General features: G+C 40.5%; 2 protein-coding genes across 2 annotated transcripts in view; one reads left to right on the forward strand and one right to left on the reverse strand.

Moving 5' to 3' along the window:
* Positions 1–6179, reverse strand: part of unc13d (unc-13 homolog D (C. elegans)) — a 51036-nt gene extending 44857 nt beyond the window's left edge. Inside the window, exons 1-7 of the mRNA XM_037691194.1 lie at positions 6130–6179; positions 5850–5955; positions 5115–5141; positions 651–707; positions 513–569; positions 323–430; positions 189–248 (exon numbers count right to left, since the gene is read on the reverse strand). Of these exons, the coding sequence (XP_037547122.1) occupies positions 189–248; positions 323–430; positions 513–569; positions 651–707; positions 5115–5141; positions 5850–5909 (369 nt within the window). The 5' untranslated portion in view covers positions 5910–5955; positions 6130–6179. The remainder of the gene's footprint in view (positions 1–188; positions 249–322; positions 431–512; positions 570–650; positions 708–5114; positions 5142–5849; positions 5956–6129) is intronic.
* The window catches only part of itgb4 (integrin, beta 4), a 181826-nt gene that overhangs the window by 113356 nt on the left and 56455 nt on the right, over positions 1–12015 (forward strand). The window lies entirely within an intron of this gene.

Genomic DNA, 12015 nt, shown 5'->3' on the forward strand with positions numbered 1-12015 from the left:
TCTTTTAAGAGTTTTTTAAGTTTAGAACAATTATTTATTTTCCACAATAGTCAGGTTTATTCATAAAACGGTAGTCAGTGACACAATCTCTACCATCCGGTGTCATTTTTACATGAAACGTAACAATAGATCTTGGGGTCGCTAATGGTGCGTTTGTTGGAAAAACCATGTTGACTTCCTGTTCTCACCTCTGTATTCTGTACTTTCTCCATCAGACTGCCGTGCTCTGACTCTGTCATACTGAAAGCCTGGTACACAGGGAGGAAACACCCATCAGTCATCAGTCAAACATGAACGGTGTTATGTGCTGAAGTGAGATTACCTCCCGGATATACTGGTGAAGCTGGCTGTCTGTGAAGACCTCAGCCAATGTAGGTTTACCCATCTTATGTGCAATGGTGTAGAGCAGCTCCTTATACAGAGGCTTCAGCTATAAACAGAAGCAAAAGAACATGAACATTTAATTAGAAAAATGCCGTTGCATATCAAGTATAACGAAACGATGACACTACCTCTGTCTCCTTGTGTCGTCTTGCTTTAACATCTGGATTTTCATCCTCTTTAAAGTCCTAGCAAATGAGCAGAACAGTTTCTTCATGGTTTTGTTTGTCTTTGCACTAAAATGTGACACATAATCCAGAATTACATACCCTCCTGTCCCTGGGTTTCCTTGTTAATCCAAATTTGCGTGCATGAACCGGGGAAAGCTGGTGAGGGACAGAAAGAAAACAGCAAGAAATTATTTTGTGTACAATTGGGATTCTTGTAGCGCCACAAATGCAGTGAGTTTCAGGGGTCCGGGTGTTTAAATAAATGTTTACCAGTGCAATTCGACAGTTAAGTAAACTTTACACTGGTGTGGAATGACAGGGTACTAACCAGGAAAGAAGGACCTGCTCTAAAAACAACACATTTAAGCTTGATGAACAGGCTTTCTGGAGAAAGTTTTTATGGTCAGAAATGAAGATTTAGCTGTTTGGCTACAACAACAAAAGGTATACTTGGAGGAGTTGAGGCGAGACTTTCAAACCTAAGAACACTGAAGCAAATGTAAAACATGGCAGTAGCAGTATCATGCAGTGGTTCTAGTGGATGAAGGGGGTGAAATAATGAAGGAGAAGGACTACCTGTCAGCTCTTCAGCTTCATCTCAACACATCTGGGTGTTCCAACAGAACATTGATCCCAAATACATCAGAACTGGTTTCTTATGGGATGAATTAGACCAATCTTAAGTTTCTGGAGCGTCATTCCCAAAGCCGCAACCTTAATAAATGAACTCTACCAATAAGGGAAGTCAAATAGCCGTCGGAAAAGGGTGGATTGCTCTCCTTGGTTTGAGGGTGAGGTTCTGCCTCAAGTGGAGGAGTTCAAGTATCTCAAGGGTTTTGTTCACGAGTGAGGGAAGAATACAGCGTGAGACTGACAGACAGATTACCATACCATAGCAATTTATTTATAGAGCACTTAAATGGTAAATGGTAAATGGACTGTACTTATATAGTGCCTTTCTATCTTATTTCAAGATACTCAAAGCGCTTTACACTACAATCTGTGTCCTCATTTACCCATTCATACAGCACTCTACTAGATCTCTACAAAGATAATGGAACAAATCATTCTAAAGAGACTAATCAGTGCTTTCGATACCATACCATACCAATTTATTTATAGAGCACTTAAAACAGCAACAAGACCAACCAAAGTGCTGTACAAAAGAAAACAAACATGCACAGCGGACAGGAAAACATAAAATAGAAATACAGATACAAATAGCAGCAGAAGCTAACTAAAATGGCCAACAGAGTAGAGAACAAACCGGACCAAAACAAATCACACCGTGTTAAAGGCAAGCGAATAGAAGTGGGTCTTCAAGCGAGACTTAAAGACTGAGAGTGTGGGAGCCTGCCGGACACTCAGTGGCAACTCATTCCACAGTCGTGGACCTGCAACAGAGAAAGTCCTGTCACCCCTGAGCTTACGACGGGTTTCTGGGACTGAGAGAAGCATCTGGTCTGCTGACCTCAGAGAGCGCGGTGGGACATATGGCTGCAGAAGATCAGTGAGATAGGATGGGGTGGAACTGTTCAGTGATTTAAAAACATACATGAGAATTTTGAATTGGATCCGAAGGTGAATGGGTAGCCAGTGCAGGGAGGCCAAAACTGGCGTGATGTGCTCTCTATAGGCTGTACCAGTTAAAAATCGGGCTGCAGCATTTTGGACCAGTTGTAGATGAGCAATGGAGGACTGACTGATTCCAAACAGAAGTGAATTGCAGTAATCAAGCCTAGATGTTATGAAGGCGTGGATCACTGTCTCGAGGTTCTTTTTGTTGAGTATAGGCTTCAGCTTAGACAGCCGTCTCAGCTGAAAAAAACAGGATTTTACCATCATGTTTACGTGACTGTTGAGTTTTAAGGACGGGTCCATTATCACCTCCAGATTAGTGACCTTTTGTTTCTCTAGCGGGGCTAGAGAGAAAAGGTCAATGTCATGGTTCATGAGTGAGCCACTGGGATGGAACAGCATGACTTCAGACTTCTTCTCATTGAAGCTTAAAACGTTTAAAGCCATCCAGTCCCGGATGTCAGCCAGGCAGTCAAGAAGAGGCTGAATAGAGCGTGTGCCTCTGTGCCTCAGGGATGGGACACACATCAGAGGCTATGAGGGGTTCAGTGTCTTGCCCAGGGACACTTCAGCATGTGACTGCTGTGGGGTTCGAACCTCCAACTCTTGTTTTGGAGGACGACTGCTCTAACCACTCAGCCACAGCCGCCCCTTAAAACAGCAACAAGGCCAACCAAAGTGCTGTACAATAGAAACAAACAAGCACAGCGGACATGAAAACATAAAATAAAATATAGATACAAATAGCAGTGGATAATAACTAAATGGCCAACACTGTAGACTACAGACAGGATCAAAACAAATCACTTTGTGTCAAAGACAAGGGAATAAAAGTGGGTTTTCAGGTGAGACTTAAAGACTGTGAGTGTGGGAGCCTGCCTGACACGCAGTGGTAACTCATTCCACAGATTAGTGCAGCCCCTGCAGTACTGTACTGGTCTGTTGTGGTGAAGAGGGAGCTGAGCTGTAAGACAAAGCTCTCTATGCTGATCAGTCTACGTTCCTACCTTCACATATGGTCATGAACTCTGGGTAGTGACTGAAAGAATGAGATCATGGATACAGGCAGTTGAAATGAGTTTCCTCTGCAGGGTAGCTAGACTCTCCCTTATAGATAAGGAGAGAAGTTCAATTATCTGGAAGAGATGGAACCGCTGCTCCTCCACATCAAAAGGAACCAGTTGAGGTGGTTTTGGCATCTGGTAAGGATGCTTCCTGGGCGCCTCCCTAGGGAGGTGCTTTGGGCATGTCCGACTGGGAGGAGACCTCAGGGAAGCCTCAGGACATGCTGGAGAGACTATGTCTCTCGGTTGGCCTGGGAACACCTTGGAGTCCTCACAAAAGAGCTGGAAGAGGTGGCTGTGGAAAGAGATGTCTGGACCTCCCTGCTCAAGATGCTGCCCACAAGACCTGACTTCAGAACAAGAGGAAGATGATGGAAGGGGGGATGGATGGATGGAAATAACAAGTTACATATAGAATACATAGAAGTTTGCTAATGGAAACAAAGGAGGTGGTCGAGGGGTAACTCGCTAAGCGACATTTAACCAAACATCACTGGAAGCGTTTGAGCCTTTATGTAGAATTTTGACTCTGTGTGGATCAGAGAAAATCCACAACAGATTCAAACTTGTGCATCCAGTTCTTGTTTTTACAATATATTTTTTTGGAACAGCCAAAAGCAGCTGGTCAGAAGATCTCAGTGCCCAAAAAGGAACATAAAGTAGAAGCAGCTCAGAGAGGTATGAGGGTTCAAGGCCATTTAGGCACTTAAAGGTCAACAGGAGAATTTTAAAATCATTCAGATACATACAGTGAGCCAGTGAAGGGAAGACAAAACTGGTGAAATATGCTCAAACCTACGAGTTCCTGTTAAGAGCTGAGCTGCAGTATTCTGGACGAGCTGAAGACAAAAAAGGGAGACCTGATCGACCCCAATGTAGAGTGCGTTACAGTAGTCTAGCTGGGTTGTAATGAAGGCATGAACTATTTTTTTCAAAGTCAAATCGGGTCAACACTGACTTAAGCTTAGGTGTCTGTCTTAACTGGAAGAAGCATATTTGTAGAACAGGGTTAATCTGTTGATTAAACTTAAAACCAGAGTCTAAAACCATCCTGAGATTTGTAACAGCCTACTTAAGATATGGGTCAAGACAATCAAGTTTTACAGGAACAGAGACAGCAGTAGAACTAGGGCTAAACACAATACCTTCAGTTTTCTGATCATTAAAACTTAAAAAATGTGAAGCCATCCATGCCTTAATGTCATTAAGACATTTTAACAGAGGATGAATGGAGCAAGAACTATTGGGTTTTAAGGGCAGATAAATCTGACTAACATCAGCATAGCAAAAAAACAAAAGATCATGTTTCCTCAGGATAGACACTAAGGGGAGCAGATACAGTGAAAACAGAAGGGGTGCAAGAATTGAGCCCTGCGGAACCCCGCAGGAAAATGGCACTGAAGCAGATAAAGTATTACCAACATTAACACAAAAGTTCCTGTCACTCAGATAAGAACAGAACCATTCTAACGCTGCACATGTAATCCCAAACCAGTGTTTTAACCATAATATAAGGATACTGTGGTCAACATTATCAAAAGGAGTGAAGGAGTGAGTGGTGAGGTCCAGGAATACAAGTATCACAAACTGACCAGAATCATTGTTGTTACAGACCCTTACCAAGGCTGTTTCAGTGCTGTGTAATTGTTTAAAACCAGACTGAGAGATCTAAAAAATTCTATTCCTATTCAAAAACCAATTTAATTGAATAAAAACTATTTTCTCCATGATTTTAGAAAGAAAGGGAAGTTTTGAAATTGAAGGATTTATGATGAAAATGTTCATGATCCATGACATATTTGGCAGAGTATTTCTGTGAAGTTTGGATTTTGTTCAAATTAATTGGTGAATAAAATGAATCTTATGCAGAAAATAAAGTGAATTAAAATGCAGAAACAATCAGCAGCAGCTGGTTACTGACCTGCCGCTGTCTTGGAAATCCTTGTTCCTGGAAAAAGAGACAGATTTGGCACTTATTTCAATACGAGTAAATTGTTTTATAATCAAATGGAAACAAGCAAGAAATTTAAAATATGGCCACATCGTTCTGTGATCCTCTGACAAAAATGTGTTTTCTCTATTTTTGTTGTGGCCTGCCTGTGAGGAACTTCCTCTATAATGAACATATCTCAGAAACAACATTGAGGAAACGCGCTTCTAATATTTGTACCAGAAACTTCTCCTGGAAGATTTACTCAGTCTGTGGAAACATACGTGCACACCAGCTCATCCCATGTATAAACCAACAACTCCAGCCTTTTCAGTGTGGACGTAGAAAACTCCCCAAAGTTTTAAAAATTTTAATCCTGCTACTCTCCGAACGTGTAAAAAAAAGTTTTGGAGAAAACACTGGCTGGAAACGTCTGATTCATCTGATCTAAACATACATGTTTGCATGAATCATGACCATCAGATCTTGGAGGCAGTGACTCAACCTTTGGATAAGACTTCTTTTTTTTTTAAGTGTCAGTTCAAACAAAAGCTGAAAACTTGAAAATCTCTGAAGAAAAGCTGAGGCCAAACTACAAATATCTCCTTCAACGATCTACAGTCGGGATGATGCTGCATCTTGATGCACACATGATGTGAGCAGAACACAGAACCACACATGTGAAGTGTGTTATAAATGTTTTTTAAAGTGTGTCCTGAGTTTTACCTGTTCAGGTGTTTGAAGCAGGTTCTCCTCCTTGCTGCTGGGCTCGCTCTGACCCGACATGATGCTGATTTCTGATCAGCAGGCTCCTTCTTGGGGAGCTGAAGGTCTGTGTGTGTGAGATATGAGGAAGCTGTGTGTGAGTGCGATGTATTTTGATGTAGTATCACGCAGCCTCCGGAAGTCATCACTTCCTGTTGCAGGTGGTAACGTCAGTAACTGTGACTTGTGACTTTTTACTCAATATGAGCTGGAAAACTAAATAACAAACATGTCTGCTCACCATTTGTTTGCAGGCGCAAACCTCGTCAGCTTTGGGTGCTGTGCCGGTCTGTTAGCAAAATATCTCATGAACCACTGGGCAGTAAAGCAGATACACGACTACATCTGCTTAATGTTTGAAGTCAACTTGATTCAAGATGGCCACCACAGCTGATTGCCCTTAGAAAACATATACATGGTTATAACTTGTTGTAATCAATATAACAAGTAATAATAACAAATAACAACAATAATAACATTAAAACATGTCATTTTTGATCATTTTCATCAATAAATAAATGACCAAGTATATTTGGTCTCAATTGTTCCCTTTATCTACTTTTAGGACTTGTGTGACAATATGATGATGTTTTAGATCATATTTATGCAGAAATGTAGAAAATTATAGAGTTCACAAACTTTCAAGCACCACATCTATTGTGAGTTGGATAATTTGACAATAAAGCAAAATAGCAACTTCCATTTTGGTGTGTAGATGTATCTGGGCAGTAAGAAAGGTCATTTTTGAAAATTGTATTGCAACGTCAAAGTCCAAGATGGCTGCCACCGTCCAGATTGTGAGCATGATATCTTGAAAGATAAGTGTAAGACCAATTTTCTCTTTGGTGTGTAACTGTATCCAAGCATTATGAGAAAGGTCCTTATCAAAAATTGGGTTGCCACAAAATTTAGTCCAGAAAAACACTATCTCGAAAACTACAAATATTCAATTCACTTCAGTTTATTTATATAGCTCCAAATCACAACAGGAGTTGTCTCAGGGCACTGAACATGTACAGAAACATCCATATATATAAAGCCAATTAGTAAAAGTTCTCTATCTAATGAAGCAGCAGATTGTGTTGAATCTTCACTTCGTCACATCCTGAGCAAGCACAAAGGAGACAGTGGAAAGGAAAAACTCAATTATAACAGGAAGAAACCTCCAGCAGAACCAGGCTCAGGATGAGCAGCCATCTGCTTCGACCAGCTGGGTTTGAGAGGACAGGAAGTAGAAACAGACAAACACAGAATGACAGGTACAGATGTAATTTCTATAGGAGGAAAAACAAAAACACGTCAAGACAGAAATAATTACAAATACAAACAGGTAGAGCAAGTAAAGAGAGCAGCAAAGTGAAGAAATGTGGTCAGTTTGTCCTCCAGCAGTCTAAGCCTATTGCAGCATAACTAAGGTATAGGTCAGGAAACCCAAGCTAACCCTAACTATAGGATTTATCAAAATGCAAATACTTTTTTTCTTTCATTTACCCTTTATTTATCCAGGTAGTCTCATTGAGTCACGAGAACTCATTTTCAAGAGAGATCTGTTTTTGGGAGCAGGTGGTGGGGGTTAAGGGCCTTGCTCAGGGGCCCAGAGTGGGCAAATGAGGGTGGAGGGAGGTGTGGGTGTGTCACATTTTCCACCCACATTTTTATGTTGACGGTGCCGGGAGTTGAACTTGCAACTTTCCAATCACAGGCCCATCTTCTCTAACCTCTGCGCCACCACTCCCCCACTCTACTTAAGCCCAGTCTTAAAACTGGACAATGTGTCAGCCTCATGGACAGAAACTGGAAGTTGGTTCCACAAGAGAGGAGCCTGATAACTGAAAGATCTTCCTCCCATTCTGGTTTTGGAAACTCTAGGAACCACAAGTAAACCTGAAGTCTGAGAGCGAAGTGCTCTGTTAGGAAAATATGGAACAATAAGATCTGTAATATAAGATGGAGCTAGGTTGTTGAGAGCTTTGTAGGTTAGAAGTAAGATTTTGAATTCTATTCTGGATTTGACAGGGAGCCAATGGAGAGAAGCTAAAACTGGAGAAATATGATCTCTCCCACTAACTCCAGTTAAGACTCTGGCAGCAGCATTTGGATCAGCTGAAGACATTTTAAAGAAGTGTTTGGACATCCAGATAATAAACCATTGCAATAGTCCAGTCTAGACATGACAAATGCATGGACCAGTTTTTCTGCATCATTTTTAGATGTTTCTAATTTTAGTGATATTACGCAGGTGGAAGAAGGAGGTTCTAGTAACGTTTTTAATGTGGGGGATAAAAGACATGTCCTGATCAAAAATAACACCAAGATTTTTAACATGAGAGCTGGAGGACAGATTAATGCCATCCAGAGGAAATGAAAGACTGCAAATTTTATTCCCAAGATGCTCAGGTAAAAAAAAACATGTTTTTTCTGAATTTAAAAGCAGAAAATGTAGGGTCATCCAGGTTTTTATGTCTTTAAGACATGCTTGTAGTAAGTAACTGATTGGATTCATTGGGTTTCATGGACAAATATAACTGTGTATCATCAGCAGAACAATAAAAATTGTCCCATGCTGTTTAATAACATTACCTAATGGAAGCACAAGGTAAAAAGTATTGGTCAAAGCACTGAACCCTGAGGAATTCCATGACTAACTTTGGTGTATGATGAAGATTCATTGTGTACATTTACAAAATGAAATATATCAGATAAATATGATTTACTGTAAACCAATTTAGAGATGTTCCTGTAATCCCAAAATCATATTCAAGTCTCTGTAGTAAAATATTGTGATTCACTTCTCAAATTCCTCAGGAGGACATCAGCGTACAGCTTGTTACCATTAAAAATTCTAGAAATTCTTTTTGTGATCAAATATGTGTGGGTCAGGATGTCTAAATAGACAAAGTGCTGCATTGTTGTTTACTAGACAAACTATAAAATTACATCAAACTGAAACTTTCACAAGCACTTCTGCAACCTTACCACTCTGCTTGCTGAACACTTCTTAGGAAGCATTGCTAGAGAAGTGAAAACTCTCATTTGAAAAAATAAAGTTAAAAGAAATAACTGGCCCAAATCAACATTTTGGTTTGCTTGTGTCTTGCTGTTGACTCTAAGACATTTGAAATATCGTCTTTCTCTCATTTCGTCAAGATAATTTTAATAGTTACAGGAAAAATTAGCATTCAGTAAGAGGCCGCTGCACTCCAGCTGCAAATTTAAGCAGAGATGCACAGTTGTAGACTCAGGTGGAGGCCTCAACAATCGCCTGGATCAAAGACTACCTGACGGACAGACCACAGTTTGTGAGACTGAAGGGTTGTGTGTCTAACCAGGTGGTCAGTAGCTCAGGAGCACCACAGGGGACTGTACTCTCACCATTCCTTTTCACTCTGTACACCTCAGATTTCCAGTACAAAACAGACTCCTGTCATCTGCAGAAATATTCTGATGACTCTGCAGTGGTCGGGTGTATCAGAGATGGACAAGAAGCTGAGTACAGGGAACTGGTGGACCGCTTTGTGGCATGGTGTGGAAACAATCATCTCATCTTGAATGTGAACAAAACAAAGGAGATGACTGTAGATTTCAGGAGAAACAGGAACAGGTCCAACCCTATTTTCATCATGGGAGAAGAAGTGGAGGTGGTGGAGAAGTATAAATACCTTGGGGTTCACCTGGACAACAGACTGGACTGGAGATGCAACAGTGAGGCCGTCTACAAGAAGGGACAGAGCAGACTGTACATCTTGAGGAAGCTGAAGTCCTTCAGTGTTTGCAGCAAGATGCTGCATATCTTCTATAAGTCTGTTGTAGAGAGCGCTGTCTCTTCTGCCATCATCTGCTGGGGGAGCAGCACCAGAGCAAGTGACTTAAAAAAGATCAACAAGCTCATAAAGAAGGCTGGCTCAGTTCTGGGGACTCCTCTAGAACCTTTGGAGATGATTGTACAAAGGATTCTTCATAAAATGAAGAACATTATAGACAACCCTCAGCATCCTCTTCATCAGACTGTCATACAACAACAGAGTGTCTTCAGTCAGAGGCTTCTTCAGATCTGTTGTAGGACAGACCGCTACAAGAGATCCTTCCTGCCCACAGCCATCAGCATCTATAACAACTCTTTAATGAAACCAGGATGATGAGTTACAACAACATTTAATTTCCCTCTGGGATTAATAAAGTATTTTTGAATTGAATTGAATTGAATTTGTAACTAATGTGTATGTGACATAAATTCAAATAAATAAACAGATAAACATCCATCCATCCATCCATCCATCCATTATCTTTACCCGCTCAGTCCATTTTTGGGTCACGGGGGTCGCTGGTGCCCATGTCCAGCAATCACTGTGCAAGGGGCGGGGTACACCCTGGACGGGTCGCAAGTCCATCACAGGGACACATAGAGACAAACGAGACAAACAAACATTCACTCTCTCACTCACACCTAGAGACAATTTAGAGTTACCAATCAGCCTAACATGCATGTTTTTGGTCTGTGGGAGGAAACCAGAGCACCCGGAGAAAACCCACGCATGCACGGAGAGAACATGCAAACTCCACCCAGAAAGGCCCCTGGACCGGGGTTTGAACCAGGGACCTGCTCGCTGAGAGGCAGCAGCTCTACCAGTTGCGCCACCGTGCTGCCCCAGATAAACATTATACTTTAAAAATAATAATCATTCATGATAACACAGTATTTATGACACAATTGTAAAAATATTTTAAATGTGAAGAATTTAAATTTTCTGGTTAAAGAAACATTTAACTAACTAACTATGGTAACTAACTAACCATCTAACCAACTTTCAGTGCAAAACATACCAGCAGCACTGTAGGCTACTGTATACTAAATAAAATAAATTGTATGCTTTATTTATTTATTTTACACTACGCTGTAGTTACATGATCAGATAATGAAACAGAGTAACAGCTTGCTTACTTTTACATTAATAAATATGTTGATTAGTTTTAATATTTCCATTACTAGAAGACCACCTTCTGCCACTCTGATCACAAGGCCTGAGTCAGAATTATGTGAGATCATCCCATAACTATGACCCAGAAACTCACAATTATTGCTTAGGAATGACGTATCATCTCATGATTATGATATTATCTCCAAGTTATGACCTAACACCTCAAAGTTATGAGCCCCTATCTCAAAATTATTACTTGGTATCTCATAAATCTCTTTGTTTTTCAATGGCTTCTTAAAACTCATCTCTTCTGCTTATTGGACTTTGACACCATGTGAAGTGTTGACTTTTTATTGATTTTATTTTTTTAAGTAAGTTTATGTTAAGAAAATGTACATACTTTATGTGTTTATGTATTATTATTATTATTATTATTATTATTATTATTATTGTTCCAACAATTTTCAGTCAGGCCATCTGGACAGTTTCTTTTTTTGCTGAAATGTTTCACCTTCCATCCAGAAGGCTTCATCAGTCAAGGAAACACTCAACACAAAACTGATTCTTCCCCAAACAGCTTACTTCAAAGTGGAACAAAGCAGTTATGTTGGTGCTAAGACGGTGTCTTTGGCACACCCCCTCCTCTGGAGCTGGCCCTCTTCCTCGTCAACAGTCATGTCAAACTGGTTCAAAACCAAAAATGACACAATCTTAGCATCAACATAACTGGTTTGTTCCACTTTGGAGTAAAATATTTGAGGGAAGAATCAGTTTTGTGTTGTGTGTTTCCTTGACTGATGAAGCCTTCTGGATGGAAGGTGAAATGTTTCAGCAAAAAAAGAAACTGTCCAGATGACCTGACTGAAAATTGTTGGATTGTATACCTGGATTATTGAGCATGGACTTTTTTGGTATTATTACTATTATTATTGTTAATATTATTATTATTATATTATTGCTATTATGTCTTCACATAAAAATGTCCAAAGGAGGGACAGTGGTTTGGACATGTGCAGAGGAGGGAAAGTGGTTTGGACATGTCCAGAAGAGGGACAGTAGTTTGGACATGTCCAGAGAAGGGACAGTGGTTTGGACATGTCCAGAGGAGGGACAGTGGTTTGGACGTATCCAGAGAAGGGACAGTGGTTTGGACATGTCCAGAGGAGGGGCAGTGGTTTGGACGTGTCCAGAGAAGGGACAGTGGTTTGGAC

This window comes from Nematolebias whitei, chromosome 17 (assembly GCF_014905685.2).
Source record: "Nematolebias whitei isolate Nwh7 chromosome 17, NemWhi1, whole genome shotgun sequence".
NCBI lineage: Eukaryota > Metazoa > Chordata > Actinopteri > Cyprinodontiformes > Rivulidae > Nematolebias > Nematolebias whitei.